The sequence below is a fragment of the Cervus canadensis genome, chromosome 5, assembly GCF_019320065.1.
Source record: "Cervus canadensis isolate Bull #8, Minnesota chromosome 5, ASM1932006v1, whole genome shotgun sequence".
NCBI classification, from domain to species: Eukaryota; Metazoa; Chordata; class Mammalia; order Artiodactyla; family Cervidae; genus Cervus; species Cervus canadensis.
This window is the reverse complement of record NC_057390.1, coordinates 24,430,312-24,453,381: the sequence shown is the minus strand read 5'-3', so window position 1 is coordinate 24,453,381 and position 23,070 is coordinate 24,430,312. Positions and strand designations below refer to the sequence as shown.

The following is a 23,070-nucleotide window of genomic DNA, read 5'->3' as shown; positions in this document are numbered from 1 at the left end:
ACCATCTCCTTGCCTCCCTGTTCCACAAGTCCGTTCTCCATGCATCTCTACTCCTGCAAATAGGTTCGTCAGTATCATTTTTCTGTAAGATAGGTTTTTGTATAGTTTTTTTAAAGCATTTTTTAATCATGGTAAAATATACATAAGGTAAAACTTGCCATTTTAACTGTTTTAAGTGCGCAATTCAGGGAGTTCCCAGGTGGTCCAGTGGTTAAGACTCAGCGCTTTCACTGCTGTGGTCCAGGTTCAATTCCTAGTCAGGGATCCTGCCAGTCGTGCCAAAAAGAAAAGTGTACAATTCAGTGGCATTAAGTACACTTATATTGTTGTGCAGCTATTACCGCTGTCCATCTCCAGAACTATTTCACCATCCAAAACTGAAAATTGGTACCAATGAAACAGTAAACTTTCCATCCCCCTTCCCTCAGCTCCTGATAACCTTTATTGTACTCTCTGTCTTTACAAGTTTCACTATTCTGATTGCTGCTGCTGCTAAATCGCTTCAGTCGTGTCCAACTCTTTGCAACCCATGGACTATAGCCTGCCAGGCTCCTCTGTCTATAGGATTCTCCAGGCTATTCTAGGTACCTCATATAAGTGGAATCATACACCATTTATCCTGTTATGTCTGGCTTAATTCAGTTAGCATAAAGTTTTCAAGGTTTATCCATGTTGCAGCATGTGTTAAAATGTCATTCTTTTTCCGTTGTATGTATATACCACATTTTGTTTATCCATTCATCCGTCAATAGACAGTCAGATTTCCCCCATCTTTGGGTTATTGTGAATTATGATGCTATGAAAGTGGGTACACAAATACCTGGTCAAGGTCCTGCTTTCACTTCTTTTGGATATTATTTACAAATATTCTGTCCTATTTTGTGGTTTGCCTTTTCACTCTTGATAGTGTCCTTTGATGCACAAAAGTGTTTAATTTGGGGGGACATTCTAATTGCTCTGCATACTTGTCAACACTTAGTATTGGTAATCTTTTTAATTTTAGCTGTTCTACTGGGTGTGTAATAATATTTCATTGTAGATTTAATTTGTATATCCCTGATGACTAATGGTATAGAGCATTTTTTTGAAATGCTTATTGGCTATTGTGACTCTTTATGAAAGGTTTGTTCAAACCTTTCACCCATCATTTTGTTGTTTTTGTCTTTTTTTGTTTTGGAGGTTTTGATCATTTTTTAAATTAAGTTACAGGAGTGGCTGACATTTCTGTTTCCTCTTCTGTAGGTAGTAAGTATGAATTCCTCCATGACACCTGGGCTACAAGAAATGCCAAGTTCAGCCACTGTCCCCAGTGTCCTGGACTCGTAAGAGCCCACATATGTCTATTCCTGTCCAAGGCTTGAGATCCATGCTTGGAAGAATGAGGGAGATGCCACAGGGTGTTGGGGAATGGGGGAAGAGGGCCGTGGGAGTGTCTAACACAGAGTGATTAGAAAGGAGGCAGTATTTGTGGCTCCTGGCAAAGAGGGAAAAGAGGACCATGGATAGAATATCATCTCCACAGGAGGAAGGAGGGAGGAGAGGGAGCCCTCAGTCAGAAGAAGGAAATGTAGCAGCTATATAAGCCAAACTGAAATCTCATGGCAGAGCTGGCCAGTGAATGTCTCCCCGAGGACTTCCGCCTTTGAGGTGACAAGGAGACATCCACTTCCTGCTCTCTTTGCAGCCCTGAAAAGCTCACAGTGACCACCATGCAGATGAAGGGTTTTCTTCTCAGCTGCCTTGCCCCGCCCTTCCCTGTCCAGTGGGGTCTTAGCTGAGGTTGCAGGCTCCATCCCAGGGCCAACAGCCAACTTTGATCACATTAGAGATGCAGTATATTGGAGGGTCAGCCCGTTTAAGATCTGATGCCTCAATCTTAGAACCTAACCCTCCGTGTGGAGAAGGAAATGGCAACCCACTCCAGTATTCTTGCCTAGAGAATCCTGTGGTTGGAGGAACCTGGTGGGCTACTGCCCATAGGGTCACACAGAGTCGGACACGACTGAAGCGACTTAGCAGCAGCAGCAACCCTCCCTGAGTTGCAAGTCACAACCATAAAAAAGTCTTTAAAGTATAGAGAATGAAGCTTATTAAAGTATATCAGTCAGGAGACAGAAATCATGCCAGTTATTTAACAAAGAGAATGTAATACAGAGAATTGTTAACTAGGCTTAAACTTGCTAACTAGTAACTAAAAAGTAAAACAAAAAATCTGCAGTATCACAGAGGTAACAACTGTAAGAAGCAGTTTCTATCCCCTAGGACTGAGGGAACCAAAGAAGTTGAATTACTAAATCTTGGAAGGTGGAGGAAGACTTGCACAGAATTGAAACTCAGACCTCTGAGAGGTCACGCCAGCCTCTGGAATTGGTATCTCTGATGGGGTCACTTTAAAGCTGATTCTTCGAGAACTGGAAAAACTGCAAATTGGATTTAGAAACTGCTAAAGGAAAAAGCCAAGGTGATGAGCCCAGGAGCCACAGGCAGACAGGAGACAGACAGGAAGCAATCAGGAAAGAGCAAGTCCCTTCTCCCTCTTCCATCCCTGCAGTCTCCCTCCATTACCTCCACTTTGCAGGGCCTAATAAAACCAGCTGGTAAAGCATAAATGGAGTTTGCAGAATCCCAGCCCCTGTATTATAATGCAGAGTATAGAAAGTGAGTTTGGGGCTGAGAGACAATTAATAACTGGTTAATACATTAGGAAACATATTAAGACATCTAACTATTGCCAATATGAAACTTTTAAATAAGAACCTAAAATATCAATGTAGAAGTTGCCAGGAGGGAATTCCAGCAGGGAGCTAGATCTTGTCCAGATTCCTTTATTCTTGTCTTGATCTAGGGGTGGATACAGATGCTTGTTAACAGTACATGTTAGAAATTACAAGTTTACATTCATGCACATGTTTAGAGAATAACTACTATGGGTCTTGCCTGGCAGTCCGGAAGTTAAGCCTCCTCACTTACAATGCAGAGGACACAAGTTTGATCCCTGATTGGGGAAGTAAGATCCCACATGCCTTGCTGCATGGCCAAAAAAAAAGTTTTTTCAACTAAGAATAAATACTAGACACATTGGAATAGAAGGTAGAGGGGGCAGTGGGTCAAAGAAAACAGTAAAATTCAAGAGTAGCAGACATGGTTCACTACCTTCTGAGCATCATTTCCTACCTCTCAGTCATGAGTCAGAGTTTTGTGTGACTACCCCACCCCTCCCCATATTGCCACAGACTTTGAGGGAAGCCAACTCAGCTTCCAGCTTCAAGGACAAGTTTTAATTTGAATAAATCAATCAGAATATCCCTCCTTTCACTCCAGGAATGGGTTCAGGTTGGGGTATGTGAAACTTTATTGCCAGTAAATACACCTGGTTCTCACTTGCGGGCAATTTCCCCCACCCCAGGGGCATTTGGCAAGTCTGGAGACATTTTTGTTTGTCCCAACTGGGGAGAAGATATTGGCATCTTAATGGGAGATGCCATAAATGTGCTAAACATCCTACAATGCAAAGGACAGCCCCCCACAACAACTTTCCACCCAAAATGTCAATGGTACCAAGGTTGAAAACCCCTTATTTAAAGGAAAAACTGTGGTTAGTTTACATCTCGTGGCCCTTCAGGGCAAACCCTGGGAAGAAGCTATGCTACAGATAGCAGATCTGAGGATGGAAAAGACAGGGTCTGTGACAACACCACCGGGTCATAGGCTCATCCTGCCTCTGGGCATCCAGTTACATAAGTTTCACTTTCTCATGGTTAAGCCACTGTTTAACTGGTTCAGTTCAGTTCAGTCGCTCAGTTGTGTCTGACTCTTTGCGACCCCATGAACCGCAGCAGGCCAGGCCTCTCTGTCCATCACCAACTCCCGGAATCCACCCAAACCCATGTCCATCGAGTCAATGGTGCCATCCAACCATCTCATCCTCTGTCGTTCCCTTCTCCTCCTGCCTTCAATCTTTCCCAGCATCAGGGTCTTTTCCAGTGAGTCAGCTCTTCGCATCCGGTGGCCAAAGTACTGGAGTTTCAGCTTCAGCATCTGTCCTTCCAGTGAACACCCAGGACTGATCTCCTTTAGGATAGACTGGTTGGATCTCCTTGTAGCCCAAGGAACTCTCAAGAGTCTTCTCCAACACCACAGTTCAAAAGCATCAATTCTTCGGCACTCAGCTTACTTCACAGTCCAACTCTCACATCCATACTTGACCACTACTAGAAAAACCATAGCCTTGACTAGACGGAACTTTGTTGGCAAAGTAACGTCTCTGCTTTTTAATATGCTGTCTAGGTTGGTCATAACTTTCCTTCCAAGGAGTGGGTGTCTTTTAATTTCATGGCTGCAATCACCATCTGCAGTGATTTTGGAGCCCAGAAATATAAAGTCAGTCACTGGTTCCACTGTTTTCCCATCTATCTGCCATGAAGTGATGGGACCAGATGCCACAATCTTAGTGTTCTGAATGTTGAGCTTTAAGCCAACTTTTTCACTCTCCTCTTTCACTTTCATCAAGAGGCTCTTTAGTTCTTCTTCCCTTTCTGCCATAAGGGTGGTGTCATCTGCATATCTGAGGTTATTGATATTTCTCCTGGCAATCTTGATTCCAGCTTGTGCTTCCTCCAGCCCAGAGTATCTCTTGATGTACTCTGCATATAAGTTAAATAAGCAGGGTGACAATATACAGCCTTGACGTACTCCTTTTCCTATTTGGAACCAGTCTGTTGTTCCATGTCCATTTCTAACTGTTTAACTGGGGTCCCTATTATTTGCACCCATGAGCACCTTGATAAATTAGGAAAGAGATTATTTGTGTAACACAACAGGTTAGGCTAATAGAAACCTATAGAACTACATTCTAAGCAGAGAATACACATTCACAAAAATTGACCATAGACTAAGCTGCAAAGGAAATTTTAACACACCCCCCATCCCCAAATAATACATAGACCATCTTCAGTCACCCCAATGCAATAAAATAGAAATTACAAACAAAATGATAACTGAACAAAACACAACAAAAACCCCTCAAACCAATCATGTATCTAAAAAATGTAAACACACTTGTAAATAATACAAATAAAAGAGATAGCAGAACCAGAACCCAGATTTCCAAATAACTAGTACAATTCATGACTAGCCCTCATGTTTGTTCTTAAACATTTGCTGAACTATATGAAAGGGAGGGAAAGTGGAAGAAAGACAGAGACAGATCAAGGTAAGCTCAGATAGGATCGGCTGGAGAAAAAACTTCTGTTCATTGAGAGACTGAAGAGATCATACTGTTAGCAGCAGTCAGACTCAGTAAAGCCTAGAAGCGTCTACTGATTTTAGTGACCTGGGCAGGCAGCTGCCATCCAGGGGAGACCAAAGCCAGGCACCAGCGACCAGGAGAGGCTCTGATGAGCTCTGGTCCTAAGGCAAAGACAGCTTCTCACACCATGGTGCAATGAGCTTCTTTGTGCAGAGGGGAGAGATGGCTGCTGTGAGCAGGTAAGATCCAGAAACTAGAAGGAACTCATGGGTCAATAACTGGAAGCAGTCCAGATGACTGTGACCAAACAATGCCAGAACACGCAGATAAAATTTGAATTGTTGAAATTCAAATAAAATTTGAATTGTTGAAAATCAGTAAAAATTTATTTTCTGAACATTGGATCAAATGGTGCCCAACACCCAAGCTAGAAGGCTTGCCAATTGAATTGACATGGTGTTTTATCTATGCAGCACAAACTAAAGGGCATACTTTACAGAAACCATGTGGCAAATTATCTAGCCTGTATTTAAGGTTAATCTGGATAGTTCAGACCTCAGACAATCAATTGTAGCCTCAATTATCCATGTTGTTTGACTAGTTAGGTTAAAATGAGAGTATGATTCTGTTTTGTTAATAAGTTCATTTGTATGTCTTTTTTTTAAGATTCCACATACAAGTGATATCATATGATATTTCTCTTTGTCTGACTTACTTCACACAGTATGACAGTCTCTAAATTCATACAAGTCGCTGCATTATTTTATTCTTTTAATGGCTATGGAATATTCCATTGTATATATGTACCACATCTTCTTTATCCATTCTTCTGTCAAAGAACATTTAGTTTGTTTCCATGTCTTGGCTATTGTAAACAGTGCTGCAGTGAACATTGGGGTGCGTGTATCCTTGCAAACCATATTTTTCTCCAGATACATGCCCAGGAGTAGAATCGCAAGATTGTATGGTAGCTCTATTTTTAGTTTCTTTAAGAACTTCCATACTGTTCTCCTGAGTGGCTGTACCAGTTTACATTCCCTCCAACAGTGCAGAAGGGGTCACTTCTCTCCACACCCTCTCCAGCATTTATTATTTGTGGTGGTTTTGATGATAGCCATTCTAACTAGTGTGAGGTGATATCTCATTGTAGTTCTTATTTGCATTTCTCTTTGAACGTCTCTGTTCAAAGATGACGTTGAACATCTTTTCATGTGCCTCTTGGCCATCTGTAAGTCTTCTTTAGAAAAGCGTCTATTTAGGTCTTTTGCCCATTTTTTAATTGGGTTTTTTTAAATGATATTAAGCTGTTTGTAAATTTTGTAGATGGTTACCAGGGACGGGGGAAGGATGGTGGGGAGGGATAGTTAGGGAGTTTGGGATTGGCAGGTACACAATGCTATATTTGAAACGGATAACCAAGGAGAACCTACTGCATAGCACATGTAACTCTGCTCAGTGTTATGTGGCAGCCTGGATGGGAGGGAAATTTGGAGGAGAATGGATACATGTATACGTATAGCTGAGCCCCTTTGCTCTTTACCTAAAACTATCACATTATTCATTGGCTATACCCCAATATAAAATAAAGAGGTTTTTAAAAATATTATATAACCAATGGGAAAAGAATTTGAGAAAGAATAGATGTATGTGTATGTATAACTGAATCACTTTTCTGTACACCTGAAGCTAATATAACATTGTTTATCAACTGCTGCTGCTGCTAAGTCACTTCAGTCGTGTCCGACTGTGCGACCCCATAGACGTCAGCCCACCAGGCTCCCCCGTCCCTGGGATTCTCCAGGCAAGAACACTGGAGTGGGTTGCCATTTCCTTCTCCAATGCATAAAAGTGAAAAGTGAAAGTGAAGTTGCTTAGTCCTGTCCCATTCTTAGCGACCCCATGGACTGCAGCCTACCAGGCTCCTCTGTCCATGGGATTTTCCAGGCAAGAGTACTGGAGTGGGGTGTCATTGCCTTCTCCAGTTTATCAACTAGGCTCCCATATAAAATAAAAAGTTTAAAAAAATAAGATGCAGGATAACTGTCATTGTTTTCCTTGAACTACATATCACAACTTCTGTTGGGCTGAAATCATGGAGTTTTTTGGTTTTTGTTTCCCCTTTTAGTGGGAATTCATTCATGCCTTTATCCACGCACCCACCCACCCTTCCATTTAACAAACATCCAACGCAAACCTCACACATCCTAGATCCTTGGTGTTTCATGTGTCATTGTTTAAATCTCCTCTGCTTTCTTGTAGATGAGAAAGATAAAGAAGATGGTTTCAGTTGTTTTGGTGCCAAACAAGATTCTAGAAAGAAACATTCAGCAAAAAAAAAAAAAAAAAAGTTCTAAATAAATAAAAAGAAAAAGGAGGGAGAAAGGGAAGGGGGTGCGTGGAGAGGAAACAGGAGGCTCCCAGCGAGGGAGGGCAGGAATCTTGTTTGCTACTGACTGGGTTTTCATTTGCACCTGGAGCGCTGTGACTGAGGATAATGAGAAAACCCCCCCACCCTACGTAGCAGGGAGGGGCCAAGATGGGATGGGGAACAGGAGTCGGAGGAGTTTCGAATTTCTTAAACTCTCCAGTCTAGATTCTGGTGTCAGCTCTGATCCTTTCCCCGCCCCCCCGCCCCCGCCACCACCACCTCCCCTCCCGGCCCTCTTCCAACACTTGCAATCTTCCCAAGAATTCTGAGTCTGGAAGAAAGAGAAGAAAGCAGGTGTCCAATTGGCCTTCCCCGCCTCCGCGGGGAAGGATCGCGTCTCCGCCCGCTCGCGAGGATCCGGGGTAGCGGCTCTCACCCCAGGCTGGAATCATCAGCGCAATAGGTTTGTCCGCCCTCCTCACCTCATCTCAGATTCCCGGTCCCAGTGCCCGGTTCTGCATCTGTGAAACTCCTCGTAAACTGTGGTGTGATTTGAGTATGCCCCAAGACACGAAAGGAGCTCAGAACAGCGCCAGGCACCCTGTCGGCGCTCTGCCTGCCACCTGCGAGCGTAGGTGAGGGGCGAGGCCCCAAGCCCGGCCTGGCGGCTCCCTGTCTAGCATCACGGCCTCCCAGCATTGCGCTCCCCGCCCCTCCTGCGTCCTCTCTCCAACCAGTCACTGACACAGCCGAGCAAATGGCACCTGCGGGCTCTGGCCTGACCTCTGCCCTAGTGACCGGACAGGGGACTAACATCAATCGAGGCCTATGGTGGCCGCTGTGCAACCCCGACATTCCCAGTCTACAGATGAGGAAACTGAGGCCTCAATCCAGTGTCAGCAACCCAGTGATCAGGCGCTTCGGTTTCCAAACCCGCCTTCTCCTCCTTACAGGATTTCTTTGGGGGTCTCCCTGGGTCCCAGGTGGAAAGTCTGGGGGCAAGGGACCAGGAAGGTTCTGGATCCCGTGTCCTAAGCCTGGATCGGGCGCTCCACTCTCACGCGGCTGGGCAGGGAGCCCGGGATGTGGCGAGCGGCCCGCTGGGCGGTACCGAGCGCGAGGTGGGGGGTGGAGTTCCAGACCAAAGTCCGAGAGGGGCCACGACGAGTCCCGGTTGTTGCCCCGCCCTTTGACCCTCAGGATGCTTATTAACCAGGCGGCCAATAGGTGTCCGGGCAGAGGCGCGCCCCTTCGACAGAGCGGAGGACACGGCTCAGGAGTGCGGCTCCCGGGAGACCATGGAGCGCCCAGTGAAAGTGAAGGCGTGGGTGGAGGAGAACCGGGGCTCCTTCCTGCCCCCCGTCTGCAACAAGCTCCTGTGAGTCCCACGCACGCCCCCACCCTCCTGCCCTCTGTTCTCACCTCCTCGCCATCCTTCCAACTGCTCCCCTCAATCTCCCGCTCTGAGTTCCTCCACCCGGAAGCTTGCAGAAAGGGGGATGCCATCCTCGTGGTGTTCATAGGAGGGTGAGGACGGACTGTTCCGGGTTTCACCACCCTCCTCTGTTCCTCTTTCTGGTGACTGCATGGAAACTGTGGCCTTGCCGTCTGAGGAAGCTGGGTGACCGACCGAGATGAGAGAGATGCAGGTGCTAAGTGGTAGCCCTGCCTTCCAGGGCTGAGAAGCAGCACTCCAACCCCCACTGATTCTCAGAAATTGGGGGGCGGCGAGGTTGATGCCCCAGAATTATAATAGAACCGAGGTCTGGGAACCGCCCAGTATTACACCCCTACTGGGTCCAGGAAGCTGCAGGTGGAGGGTGAGGTCAGAGGGTCAGCTCCTGGGGCAGGCTCTCTGATGCTCTTCCTGGCCCCCTCTGCAGCTGGGCACACTCACACAGACTTCCACCAGGCCTCCCTAGCCACCTCTGCCCCCAGCACCCAACAGGGCGGACCCTGGTCCAGCACAGTCTTCCTCCAGCTGAGGTCTCAGGCCGTCCCTGTGGCCTCTTCACCTCCTTCCCCTTCAGTCACCTGGATGGTGGGGCCTTCTGTGCTCCCCAGCTCCAGGGTCACAGTCTTGTGTTTGCTGGGTCCACAGAACATCAACCAGGTAGCTTTTCAAGCCACCCAGCTCCAATCACTAACACCTTGGCTAGTTGGAGACTACCAGGTATTTTCATATCATCTCATGTAATTCTCCCAGTAGGATGGGAGTGGGATTTGTTTTTCTTAATATTTATTTATTTGGCTGTGCTGGGTCTTGGTTACAGCACTTGAGATCTGTGGCATGCAGGATCTTTAGTTGTGGCATGCGAGATCCAGTTCCCTGACCAGAGATTGAACCCAGGCCCCTGCCCTGGGATCATGGAGTCTTAGCCACTAGGCCACAAGGGAAGTCCTAGTCTAGGGTGGGAAATCTTAACAAGGAACTTACCCAATGTCGCAAAGCTAGTGTGGGGCAGGGTCCAAGCCCATGCAAGAGTTTGACTCCAAAGTCCACCCTCTTGTGACTGTGCAATACTGCAGTAACAGTCAACATCCCCCACCCCCAAACCTTGTCTCTTCTAGTGCTTTTGTCACCCCCAACTCTCCCCTCCACTGCATCTCTCTCCATAGTCTCACTTCAGTCCTCCACCTCCTCCCCCTCATGGTGACTCACATTCATCTGCTCCTCTCCAGCCCCACGCCGCTGCTGTGGTTCCACCCTCATCACCCTGGGCACTTCCAGGCTGCACCAGCCTCCAGGCCCCCACCCCGCTTTCCAGCACTGCCCTGATATTAGTAACCACAAAGTACAGGTCCTCCCTTCACTCATTCAGCAGATGTGAGCATGTGAACACCAACCACATGCCAGGCACAGCTCTGGACCCCAGAGGTAGACAGGAAGAAAGTGACGGAAGCCCCTTCCTGCTGGAGCGGACATTCTGGTGGGAGGAGGCAGCCAAGACACAGAAACAGACAAGGGGTACCGGTAGGCAGGCAGGCAGATGTGGTGAGCCCCAGGGCAGAAGGAAGGGGGAAGCCCACTAGAGCTGCTGTGTCCCGTCGTGCTGTGAGGGAGACGCTGCTCCGAGCTTCTCCTTGATTCCGGAGGTTCGGCTGCAGCCTTTGCATTCCTTGCTTCTGCAGCATCACTCCGCTCTCTGCCTTTATCTTCACATGGCATTCTCCTCCTAAGTGTGACTGTGTCTAAATCTTCCAGTCTTCCAGACACCAGTCATATTAGGTTAGAGCACTCCCCCCACCCCATGCCAGTGTGATCTCATCATAGCTTAACTAATTACACCTGCAATTACCCTAGTTCCCAATTAGGTCATATTCTGCGGTACTGGGGTTAGGATTTCAACATATGAATGAATATAAGGCAGAGGAAACATAGGAAGCTGCTGGAAAGTTGCTTTTATTTAACTGGCTGCGCCAGATCTTAGTTGCTGCATGTGGGATCTAGTTCCCTGACCAGGGATCAAACCCAGACCCCCTGCATCGGGAGCGTGGAGTCTTAGCCACTAGATCATCGGGGAAGTCCCGAGGCTTGAGGGTTTTGAGCAGAGGAAGGACATGGGCACGCACACAGTCACAGACACACACACACCTAGACCCTTGGATGCACATGCAGACGAAAATGGAGACTTTCAGGGACAGTGACACAGAAATAGCCCTCTCCCTCTCCCAAGTGTACTCAGGCCTCCTCCAGACCCCCCACAGGCCCCTGCAACCCTCCTGTCCTCTCCTATGAGTCAGTTCAGGATCTCACCCCCCTCATCCATTGCAGGCACCAGAAGCAGCTCAAAATCATGTTCGTGGGGGGTCCCAACTCCAGGAAGGACTACCACATCGAGGAGGGTGAGGAGGTAGGCCTGCCGACTGCCCCCTCCCCTGACCCAGCCCAGAACGAGGGTCACTTCCCCTGCCGGGACCAGAGCCTGTGGATGGCGGGGACTGGGGCACAACTAAAACCACGGTGCGAAACTGCTGCCTGGAAGTTGTGGGCACCAGTGACCCCCTTGACAGCTCCATCCTTGAAGAAACCCTGCTGGAGAAGCCACAGGAAAGAGCCCAGGCTTTGCGGGGGTGAGAGGCTCCAGCTGTTGGGCATCAGCCCCCGGACACAGGGGCCATCCATGGTCCAAGGGGATGCCCCAGTCCCTTCACCCCCACACCTGAACAATGCAAGATTGGCCTCCAAAATGGGACCCAGATGCTGAGAGGGACCTGGGGCTCCACTCTGTTCCCAGGAGCCAAGTTCTCTGGGAAGGGTTAGGACTGGGAGGCCCCCCTCCTTATCTAGCGGGTACAAGGCACATCAGTTGCTGGGAGCTATCTGATGAACAGGTGGGCAGGTGGGAGGAGGGATTTGTACTGAAAACCCTTTTGTACCTTGAATTTTGAGCTGTGTTTCCATACTACCTACCCCAAAGTGAGTAAGCAAAAGTAAATCAAAAGTAAAAAGATGGGTCCCCTTGAGAGACACAGATGGGTTCCCAGCTCTTAGAATCTCTGGTGGCAAAGGATCGTCATGGTTGGGGGGCACCTATCTTCCCGGAGGACCTGCTGCTAGGGTTCAAGGTCCAGGGTTCAGCTTGGTCACCAGACTCCACCCCACCCACTCTGGTGGACGACTATCCACTGAGGGGTCCAAACCAAGCCCTGACTGCTGGATTTCAGGGGAGGGATGACCTGAGCAGGTGTCTCGCTCTGGAGGGACACTCAGGTGGCTGGGAGGAATTTGGCTAGAGGTTGTTTTTGATGGCTTGGTTCCACCTAAGGTGAGGGAGAGTGCCAGCCGCAGGTCAAACCCTGGCAGCCACAGGACTGAGTGTCAGTGCGTTTGCTGTCCCTGCCTGTCCTCACCCAGCTGGAACAAAGGAGACTCCAGGGGCCAGGCTTCTTTCCAGTGAGGGAAGGGAAGCCACTGAGCTGAATTTTTCTCCTGGCTGACCTCAGGTCTCTGCCTTTCAGGTGCCCAGGCTTCACCCAGCACATGCGCTCCACTTACCCCATTCCTTCCCTTGGGGTGAACAAGTGCAAGAGAGCCTGGGCTGGGAGTCAGGTGGACCTGGAGTCCCCCTCTTACCAACCACGTGATTTGGATGGGCTTCCTTGATAGTTCAGTTGGTAAAGAACCCACCTGCAATGCAGGAGACCCCAGTTTGATCCCTGGGTTGGGAAGATCCCCTGGAGAAGGGAAAGGCTACCCACTGCAGTATTCTGGCCTGGAGAATTCCATGGACTGTATAGACCATGGGGTCACAAAGAGTCAGACTTGACTGAGCGACTTTCACTTTCACTTTCTTTCACCTCCCATCACCAGGGGGGTCCTCTGGTAGTGGAGTGGTAAAGAATCCGCCTGCCAATGCAGGAACTGCAGGAGACTTGGGTTTGACACCTGGGTCAGGAAGACCCCTGGAGTAGGAAATGGCAACCCACTCCAGTATTCTTGCCTGGGAAATCTCATGGACAGAGGAGCCTGGCAGGCTACAGTCTACAGGGTCACAGAGTTGGACACGACTGAGCACATATGCATGCCACCTCTCTGAGCCTGCGCGAATTTCCTTGCAGCTGATGGGGGACATCAGCCCCTGCCTGGTGGAAGGATGCAGTGTGTAGGGTATGTGCACACCTGGCAGAGAGTGGGGGTGCTTGGGTTCTCTGCACCCTCAGCCCCTCTCTGGCCCTGCCTGCCTGTAAGGCCTTTCCAGGCTGCGCAGGCCAGATTTGATTCAGCAGCTGCTTGAGTGGGTACAGTTAATCTTCCAGTTAGCCCCAGGCCCCAAACATCATTTACTTCCAAATAGAGCATCATTCCTTTTGGATTGCCCATGGCTGTTTGGAATTTTCTGCTGTTCAGGATCTGCATCTCTGCTGATGAGGCCTGTCCCTCATCATAGGTTGTGTTGTTTAGTCGCTCAGTCGTGTCTAACTCTTTTGTGAACCCATGGACTGTAGCCCATCAGGCTCCTCTGTCCATAGAAATTCCTAGGCAAGAATACTGGAGTGGGTTGCCATTTCCTTCTCCAGGGGATCTTCCCAGCCTAAGGATCGAACCCGAGTCTCCTGCATTGGCAGGTGGATTCTTTACTGCTGAGCCACCGGGGAACACCCCCCACCCGCCACCGCCCACCCATCACAGGGCAGGCCTCTGAAATTCCACTTCCTTTCTGTGTTTTTGTTTAATGGCCACTAATACCTTGTAGCCTGCCAGAAAGGGCTTGACTTTGGCCCAGACCATCACTCCAGCCCCACCCCCCCACTCCTGTTTTCCGTGATATTTGCAGGGCCTAAGGGCTATGGCCATCTCCTTAGAATTCTCTAGGCCCTTCCTCCTCTCCCTCCAACCATGAAAGGACATCCCCCCACATACATACACATTGAGGCTTTCTCCTAGCTGAAAGGGTTTGGGGGAGTTTGCAGAATTGTTCCCTAAGAGAGACTGATAGGTTTTTTCTTATTTGTTTTAAATAACTTGCATGAATTATATTAAATAATAAGAGTAAAGATTGTTTATTGTAGAAAATGTGCAGAATACAGAAAAGACAAATGTAAATATGTACATCATTCATAATCCCACCACTCATGGGGGCACTGTGAACACAGCCTGGTTTATACATGTATTATACACTATGTAATTAGAATTCTCAGACATGGCTTAGTGACTACACAACAACAATAAATAGAATCCTGCTGGGTGTCATTTTGAATCTTGCTTTAACTGGATAACTTTAGCATTTTTCCATTTTACTGACAGTTATGCAAAAACATAGCTTTTAATGGCTGCATAATGTTCCATATTTTGTCTCTATCATAAAATAATGTGATTTCCCCTCTTGTTATTATTAGCATTAGTTTTTCTATTCTTTCCATCACTAGTATTAATAGCTAGAGATTACTGAGTGCTAACTATGTATTGGCTATCTTTGTATATAGCATCCTGGACAACATTCTGAGTAGATACTGTCATTTTATAGATAAAGAAATGGAGGCATAGAAAGACTAACTGAATTGGCCAAAGGTACATGGTGACTGGCTGAGCTGAGGACCAGGTGATGCCTTAAACTACCACGCACTGTGATAAAATAGCCATGCATGTCCACCACAAGGCAGGTGCACTTCTGACTCCCTGAAGCCACTTTTCTAGAGATGGAATGACTAGGTCAAGTTCAGCATGAAAGGTCTGGCATCCCAAGAAACCCTTATAGAGGCATGAGCTGTGAAGACTCTTTCTGCCCTTTGCCAAATTGCCCTTCAGGGGCATGGTGTCAGCTTGCCCGTGTGTCAGACTGCAAAGTCACATTTCTCTAGTTTTCCTGAGCCCACTTAATTTCTCTTAGTAGACTCTGGGGCAAGAACCTCTATCTCCTCTAACTCCTTACATGATAATAGTAATTGTTATTATTAATAACAACCCTTCAACTATTTGGCTGGGGTTTTTAACACCCATGCAATGTGTGACTGGTAGAGAGAAAATATGTCTTCCTCCTCCTCCTCCCAGTGCCATGGGTAATCTCAGTAAACACATTAATCAGGGACTTAGGGTGGAAGAGGACAAGTGCAGTAGGAGCCCTGCAGCACCACCCTGCTGCACCCCAGGGAGACAGCAGGAAATGAGGGCTTCCACCCTCAAAGCCCCCCCCCCCCATTCATCCCAGCTCCCAGGACTGAGCACAACATTTCCATGGCCAGCCGATCTCCAGAGGGGTTTGGACCAGCCCAGCCCCTTTCCAGGGCCTCACTGTGGCCGGAGGAGCCAGCACTGGCTCCAGAGCTACACTCAGGTCCACACGGCTACTCCAGGACTAACTGTAAAACCTGGAGCAAGTCACTTCACTCTCCGAGCCTTTCTTTTTTCTTTTCTGCAGAATGGGGCTGACAATATTTTTGGAGGTTGTTATAAAGAGTTCTGATAATGTTCAGGCATACCTCAGAGATAGTGCAGGCTCGGTTCCAGACCACTAAAAGAGAGCAAATATTTCAATAAAGTGAGCCGTATGAATTTTTTGGTTTCCTACCGCATGTAAATATTTATAATATGCTGTAGTCTATTAAGTGTGCAATTGTATTATGTCTAAAAAAACAATATATATACCTTAATTTAGAAATAATACTGTTGGGAAAATGGTATCAATAGATTTGCTCGATGCAGGGTTGTCACAAACCTTCACTTTGTTAAAAAAAAGAAAAGAGAAAGGCAATATCTGGGAACTGCAATAAAGCACAGCACAATAAATAAAACAAGGTCAGTCAGTCACATGCTTGCCCAGCCCCTGGGACACAGTCAAGGGGTGGTTCTCCTTACCTGGGCGATGGGTCCCTAAATTATCCAGTGGGCATCTCAGCCAGCCTCCTGCCCCCAAGCCAGACACCACCTAAGGTGTCCTGGGTATCTTGATCATCACTTTAACGTGAAAGTATTACCCTCACATGTCCCCAGCACTTTTATCTATGACCTGTGTCAGGGGAAGCTGGGGCCTCAGGCAGGAGTGACTAAGCTGCTCATAAACTGTGAGGCCTTCGGGAAGTTTCTCAGGTTTTCTGGGCAGAACTCAGGCCAAAGACCCGGAAGAGGGAGTGGGGAGGTCAGAGCCTGTCCGCTGTCCGGTCTCACAGGTGTTTTACCAGCTGGAGGGGGACATGCTTCTCCGAGTCCTGGAGCGAGGGAAACATCGGGATATGGTCATTCGGCAGGGAGAGGTGAGGCTGGGGCCTGGAACAGGAGCCCACGGGGTCCACTCTCCTGGCTTTGGTGGAGTCTTGGTCTCCCAGCCTTTCCTGCCCTCCCACCTGCCCGACCTGTACCTCAGCCCCATCCGCAGGCACTTCCTCATGCCCGTCTCAGCCCAGCCTGACATCCTCTCTGGTTCCTGGGGTAGGGGCTGGGCAGAGAGGGTGCTGGGCCGGATCATGGTCAGCTGGGGAGGCCCCGGGGCGCTGCAGCACTGAGGTCTCCGTGGGGGACTGTAACCCTGCTGGCACCTTGCCCCCCGCCCCGTGCAGATCTTCCTCCTGCCTGCTGGGGTCCCCCACTCTCCGCAGAGGTTTGCCAACACAGTGGGGCTGGTGATTGAGCGGAAGCGGCTGAAAACGGAACTAGATGGGCTCAGGTAAATGGGTCAGAGCGGGGGTCTGGGGCAGAGTTAGAGGGGCAAGCAGCAGGGGAAAGGATCCCAGACAGACCCAAGAAAGCCACTCAACCACCACTGAGAGGGTTGGTGGCAATGGAGATCCTACATTTGCTGGCAGATAGGGAAGGATTTGGGTAGGTAGCAGGGTGGGTCTGATGATGCAGGGGAGGGTGTATTCTCTGTGAACCCCTGGGAGCCCATTAACCTGATACCTTATGGCCAGGCCCAGAACGAGTGGAATCTTAGTTCCCTGACCAGGGATCAAAGCCACACCCCCTGCATTGGAAGCATAGAGTCTTAAACATTGGATGCCCAGGGAAGTCCCAGAACCCATGCTTTCTGCACTGAAGTCTGCTGGGGAAGGGCAGGGCGGTGGGGGCGGTGGGGGAGCGGATGCCAAAATCATACTCCAGGGCAGCCTGGAACACTGCTGCTTCTCCCAGCCTCCAATTCCAGAGTTTAGTCAGTCTCCATTAGTGCGGCCCTCTGCTTGTTTCTCCACCCCAGCTCATTCCACACCCAGCGCTGACATTTGTATAACATTTGCTATCTGTCGGGCACCACTTTATGTTTATTCCTTTAATCCTCACAACGATCCTATCACCTTATCCAGTGGGTACTGTTATCCTCTGTACTCGACAGATGAAGAAAAAGAGCCCAGGGAAGTTGAGTTGGCTAGAAAGTGGCCAAGCTGGAACTATAGAGAAATACAAAGTTTGGGCCAGGCCGGACACGATGGCAGTGTGAGTCAGCACCTAGGAGGGGACGAACATGGGTGCAGAGATGGGTGCTGTGTTTCTATAGCTGAGGTCACATCCGGTTCCAATCAGTTACCTGATTAATATCCCCTGAAAGGAGGACTAAACTTGTGGCTCATTTTTCCAAAAGCTAAGCAATTTTTGAGGTATTTTTTAACTAAGAAAATTAAAATTTCCCAACAAGCTACTGAAATCAGGATACTTTGCCCCACATCTTCTGTTATAAAGGACATTTTTAAAATGTTTCCCTTTTTTATAATTACCACAGTCCTACAGGTTTGTCCTTGAAATCTGGAAAAGTATAAGAAAGCAAAATGAACAAAATTAAAATCACTTGTCGGGAAAAGGGTAAATTTTATAGTATGCGAATGATATCTCAATAAAACAAAAATAAAGAGAAAACACACAGAAAAAAAGTCATCCCACCAAAAAACCCTAGCAAAGCACTTTCTATCTCATCTTTTTTTCCATGCATATCTGTTCCTTACAACAGTGTAGTTTTATTGCGAGTATGGGTTTGAGTTTTGTTTTTACATTAAAAAAAAAAAACTCATGAGTACTTATCATACTATTAAATGCTTTGCAAAAACCACAATGTTAATGACTGCATGCAAACCTACTGCAGAATAGTCTTGCAGAAATAGCTGCCTGGCCTTAAATGTGAAAATAAAATTTTCAGTGGGGTTTTATATAGGGAGTCTTTAGTAATGGAGAGGACAGCATCTTCGGGAACATTTTTACAGCAAAGTCAATAACATATTTCATCTGCTTTTGACCTTTAATAAAAGCCAGGGGCTCAACATTAAAATGCTACTCTGAAGGCAATTCCTGGAAGGCATTGAGGTCCAGTTATGAGACTTTCTGGTAGCCAGCTCCATCCCAGGATAGAACTTAGGGTATCAGGCAGGGTGGATGCACTGTGTGTCTATGAACCATTGTCTGTAAGCAGAACCACTTCTCTTTTTGGGGGGAGCTGAAGAGCAGAGCTGGCCTGGTCCTGGGAGCTAAGTTTGGGGATCAGGCATTCAGTCAGCAGATGCACTGCCTACACAGGGTCCTGAGGCCCGGCCCCGGTCTGCCAGATACTCCTCAGGCCAGTGGAGTTGCCTGCCAGGCTGGGTTGGGGGCCTGGCTGGGCTTCAGGGAGTCTTGTGTGCATGCTCAAGTCACTCAGTTGAATCCGTGGGTTTTGTGGGGTCTTTGTGGCCCTGTGGATTTAGCCTGCCAGGCTCCTCTGCTCATGGGGTTCTCCAGGCACAGGAAGCCTGCTACAGACATATGGTCCTTCCTCCGGAGAAGAGACACAGCACTTATGCTCTAGTTCTCAAAGGCATCCATGACCCCAAAAGGAGAAGGACCCCTCCTACCTGGGGGGCATCTGTGGCATGCTGGATCCTTGAGGTTTCGTGTGCTCTGACCTAGACTGCCAGCAGGCCGGTGGGAATCCAGCCGCAGGGCCGGAATCGGACTCAGCCCCAGCTTCTTCTTTTGGAAAAACACTTGTCACTGATGCTCTCTAGGCTTCTAGGACTGTCTCCAATCTGTCCTGTTTTGGCCACTGACAGGTTGTGTAATCCCTGCCAAGTTGCATAGTTTCCCCCTGAACCTCAGAGCTCTATCTGCTTGGTAAATGGTATTGTTTGGCGAACCAGGAAGAGCTATGGGAGTGGGGTGGATAACAGCCCTCCCACGCTGGGGCCACACAGGGCCTCCAGGGAGAGCTGGGTGTGGGTGGGCACATTGGCCACTAGGTTGCGCTAACAGGATGTAGCAGGTGGTCAGCTCGGCGGAGCCAGCCGGGCCCAGTCATCCACAAGCAGAGCCAGGCCTGAGGGAGGCTGCCCTGCAACGCCCAGGTGAAGAGCTGGGTGCCTGTCCTTTGCTCTGGCAGGTACTACGTAGGGGACACCACGGACGTCCTGTATGAGAAGTGGTTCTACTGCGAGGACCTCGGCACGCAGTTGGCCCCCATCATCCAGGAGTGAGCCCCCAGCCCCTGCCCCTTGCCCTCCTGAGGTCCTGTGCTCTGGCCGGGGGCAAGCAGACCCAGCCCAGCAGGGCTCTGGGGGAGCATCCACCAGCCTGGAGTAATGATGCCCAGGATTTAGGGAGAAAGTCTGCCCCTCCCAGGATGGAAGGGCCCCAGATTGGAAAGCTCCACCCCTGTGGAGTGGAGGCAGGGGAAAGGAGTGTGGATATACAGCAGATCATGTGAGGGTGCCATGAGTGTGTGTGGGCTCCTGCCCTTCGGAGTGTATGTGTGTGTGTGTGTGTGTGTGCGCGCGTGCGCGCGCACATGTGTCTTTAGCCCCCTCCTCCTCCTCCTTTGTCCCTGCAGGTTCTTCAGCTCTGAGCAGTACAGAACGGGAAAGCCCAACCCTGGTGAGGCCCCTGGGAACCATCTTTCTCTCTCTCCCTCCCCTGACCTTTTCCAGGGAAGGGTGGGTCTTGGCCCTGGTACCAGAATCTCCTTTTGAGTCCTCTGCCCTGTACTCAAGGCACAAGAAGATGGCATGAAATATACCCCCACATGGCTACTTGGTGCCTGGGCTGGAGACAGAGACCATTCCAGTGACTGCGAGCTGGGACCCCTGGGAACCAGGCCTGCTGGGACTGGGTGGGTGGAGCCAGGGGACACTGACCACATCTGTGCCGTGGGTGCAGACCAGCTGCTCAAGGAACCGCCATTCCCCCTGAGCACACGATCCATCATGGAGCCCATGTGCCTGGAGGCCTGGCTGGATGGCCACCGCAAGGAGCTGCAGGCGGGCACGCCCCTCAGCTTGTTTGGGGACACCTATGAGAGCCAGGTAATGCAGCCTTGGGTCACCCAGGGCGTCAGCCCAGCAGCCCTGGGAGATGGGAACTAATCACACATGGACACACACTCATACACACACAGACACACTCATACACACACACACTCACACTCACAGGCCAGTTGTGGACACAAGCACAGGCCTTCTTGTTTCCTCCCTTACTCCGAGAATGATGGCTTTGCTGTGAGTGGAAGCCCATGGAGGCTACATGGTCCCCAGCAATCTTTCTTTGCCTTCAGAATAGGGATTAGGGGGTTGCCCCATCCACTGAGGGGTTCCTGGGAGTCTGGGGTCATCCCCCTGCCAGGACTTCTGGGCCTTTGGCCAATGATAGCCTTGGGAGCCAGGAGGGAGAGATATTTGGGGGTGAGGGTTGGGTGGAGAGTTGCACAGAGACCCAAAGCTGGTCTCCTTTCATTCAACTCATTCAACATTTACTGAGTGTCTATTATGTTTTAGGCTTTAGTAGGAAAATAAGATAGAGTCACTCCCTCAGAATGTGTATGGCCTGATAAATGGAAAAGTTCATTAACAATTGCCATGATTATGTGATATGTTCTGTGGTAGAGAAGCTACAGGAAGTCATAGGATGATAAAGGAGGAACCAGGCTGTGAGGGAAGACAGGACAACTTCATGGAGAAGGTGATGTATAAGCTGAGTTTTAAACCTATTGTAGGAGTTTGCAAAAGGAAGAAAGGGAGATGGAGAGTGCATTCCAGGTGAAGGAGAAGCCTGAGTAAAGGCATGGAGGCTTGAAACAGGCTGGCATTGCAAATAGCTGAGGTTGGGAAACCAGGACAGCGAAGTAGGGGCAGAGGCACAACTGCTAGATGGCCAGAGTAGCAGCAGGCAGTGCCCATGTGCGAGCAGCTCTCCTGGGCTGGGCAAGGCGCAAGGACTTATGCTAGAGACAAGAGACTTTCATCTAAGTGTTGAGCAGGGCGGGTGACCAGACTAGAGTGGTGGTTCAGAAAGATCACTGTGGCCTGTGTGAGGACCAGATCAGCAGGGCGAGTGTGGCAACGTGGAGACCTGCCAGGAGGCTCACGTTTGCTTGTGCTTTACAGCTGGTCACTGTCACATCCCTGGGAGTTTGCATTAGACACCCCTGTGGAGGGACGCTCACTGGATGCAGACCTACCCTAAGAGGCCTGGCCAGCCCAGCCCTGAGCTCACACAGGGCCATGAGAGCCAGCATGCCCCACCAAGCCCCTCCCACCCCATTCTCTCACCCCTCCTCCTCCCCGCTTCAATTCACTCCAGCAAATATCTACTGAGGCCCACTCAGGGCTGGTAGGAGCATGGCCCACACAGCGGTTGTGGGCTTCCGAGCTGATGCAGGTCAGAGAGGCTCAGCCTCCCTGTCCCTCTTGCTCATCCCCTCCCAACTTCCTCCACCTCCTTAGGTCAGACTGCGAACATCACACAGAGGAAGGGTGAAGGGCATCCTCTGGGGAGTTCACGTGTGTGCTCTGTGGCTCTGCCCTGTGCCGTGTTCACACACATGTCCCTGGTAGGCGTGCCTCCATACAGTTCAGCAGTAGTTGTGTTGAGCGTCAGAGGGAGCAGACATCCATGTGCATGTGAAAGGCAGGCATGTGTGATCCCAAAGAGCAGGTGGCTGGGGTGGGAAGGGGGTGGGGAGGGCCTGGGCAGCCTTCCTCTCTAAGACCAGGCCTCTGCTCTGCATATGGAAATGAGGCTGTGTTGTGGGCCCCACTCCTGCCCCACACAGGGCTCGTGTCTGGGGGCCAGGTTCAAAGCCCTCTCCTACGTGGGGTAGGATGCACCAGAAAGACCTGTGTCACTTCCCACCAGGTGATGGTCCACGGACAAGGCAGCAGCCAAGGCCTGAGACAGGACGTGGATGTATGGCTGTGGCAGCTGGCAAGTGGGGTCCGGGGAGAGGGTGGCACGCCTCCTGCCTCACCTGGGGGCCGGGCTGCTCTGGGGCCTTGGATGCCCACAGTATGGACCAGTTCCCGGGGCCTCCTTGCCAAAGCTCTCTCAGGGATGCTCAGACAGGCGTTGTGGCCCAACAGGCTCCATTCACTTCTCCTACTCCTCTTTCCTAGGAGGGCTCCTCTGTGGTGACGATGGAAGGACAGCGCCTGAGCCTGACCCCTGATGACAGCCTCCTGGTGCCAGCTGGGACTCTGTGAGTCCCCGGGGAGGATCTACCCCCTGCCGTGGACCTGCCCTCCTTTCCCTGGGGTCCCAGCCTTATCTGACCCTGCCCACCTGCATCTCCACAGGTATGGCTGGGAGCGAGGGCAAGGCTCCGTGGCCCTGTCTGTGACCCAGGATCCCGCCTGCAAGAAGTCCCTGGGATGACTGATCCTCCCACTGTGGGCCCAGAGCACCCACCCTGGCCAAGTAACTCTCCCAGCCCCACTGTTCCTACGTACACTGCTGCTCAGAGACTCAGTGTCCCCTGGACTGGGCCCTGGACACGATCATCATCCACTCTCTTCCTGTCCTCTCGGCTAGGCTGCCAGCTTCCTGGGGGCCGCAGCTCCCCTTCTCCCCTAAGAGCCCTCAGCCCACTGCCCTGCGTGCTCCTGCCGGGTGGACTGCTGCCTGGGGCCGGCTCCTCGCCGCCCTCCATCCACAGGCTCAGTGCAGCTCTTGCCTGCCGCCAAGAAGCCCTCAATAAAGGCTTGCTGGCCGACAAGCGCCTGCGGGTCTGCACACACACGGCCTGTGGTCTCTGTCGGACACTGAGTGCTCCCTGACTGGGTATATGTGGGGGGT

At 50.0% G+C, this 23,070-nt stretch overlaps 2 protein-coding genes and 1 long non-coding RNA gene across 8 annotated transcripts in view; 1 reads left to right on the top strand and 2 right to left on the bottom strand.

The window, feature by feature from the left end:
* Positions 1-209: 209 nt before the first annotated feature.
* LOC122441617 lies at positions 210-9,789 on the bottom strand. 2 transcript variants are annotated; one of them, XR_006269408.1, is made up of 3 exons: positions 9,039-9,789; positions 7,443-7,558; positions 210-266 (listed from the first exon to the last, which is right to left on the bottom strand). It is a non-coding gene; the product is annotated as an uncharacterized LOC122441617 (long non-coding RNA). The 2 variants fall into 2 exon arrangements; XR_006269407.1 differs by lacking the exon at positions 210-266 and adding an exon at positions 4,664-5,501.
* Positions 8,838-23,011, top strand: HAAO (3-hydroxyanthranilate 3,4-dioxygenase). 2 transcript variants are annotated; one of them, XM_043468433.1, is made up of 10 exons: positions 8,838-8,994; positions 11,392-11,470; positions 16,224-16,307; positions 16,611-16,717; positions 19,388-19,477; positions 19,835-19,878; positions 20,161-20,306; positions 22,135-22,203; positions 22,392-22,474; positions 22,572-23,011. In XM_043468433.1, the coding sequence occupies exons 1-10, from the start codon at positions 8,915-8,917 to the stop codon at positions 22,648-22,650; spliced, it is 861 nt and encodes a 286-aa protein (XP_043324368.1). In that variant the 5' UTR covers positions 8,838-8,914; the 3' UTR covers positions 22,651-23,011. The 2 variants fall into 2 exon arrangements, with proteins under 2 accessions (XP_043324368.1, XP_043324369.1); XM_043468434.1 differs by lacking the exon at positions 16,224-16,307.
* MTA3 (metastasis associated 1 family member 3) overlaps positions 15,703-23,070 on the bottom strand; it is a 172,133-nt gene continuing 164,765 nt past the window's right edge. For 2 of the 4 annotated variants that reach the window (XM_043468423.1, XM_043468425.1), the window contains exons 17-18: positions 17,760-17,787; positions 15,703-15,818 (exon numbers count right to left, since the gene is read on the bottom strand). In XM_043468423.1, the coding sequence (XP_043324358.1) occupies positions 15,704-15,818; positions 17,760-17,787 (143 nt within the window). In that variant the 3' untranslated portion in view covers position 15,703. Of the gene's footprint in view, positions 15,819-17,740; positions 17,788-23,070 lie in introns of those variants that run through there. The other 2 variants (XM_043468427.1, XM_043468428.1) reach the window with 2 other exon arrangements.

Coding starts and splice junctions, on each gene's coding strand:
- HAAO (XM_043468433.1), top strand. CDS start 8,915: ATGGAGCGCCCAGTGAAAGTGAAGGCGTGGGTGGAGGAGAACCGGGGC. Junction 16,308..16,610: donor TGGTCATTCGGCAGGGAGAG/GTGAGGCTGGGG, acceptor CGCCCCGTGCAG/ATCTTCCTCCTGCCTGCTGG. Junction 22,475..22,571: donor CTGGTGCCAGCTGGGACTCT/GTGAGTCCCCGG, acceptor GCATCTCCACAG/GTATGGCTGGGAGCGAGGGC.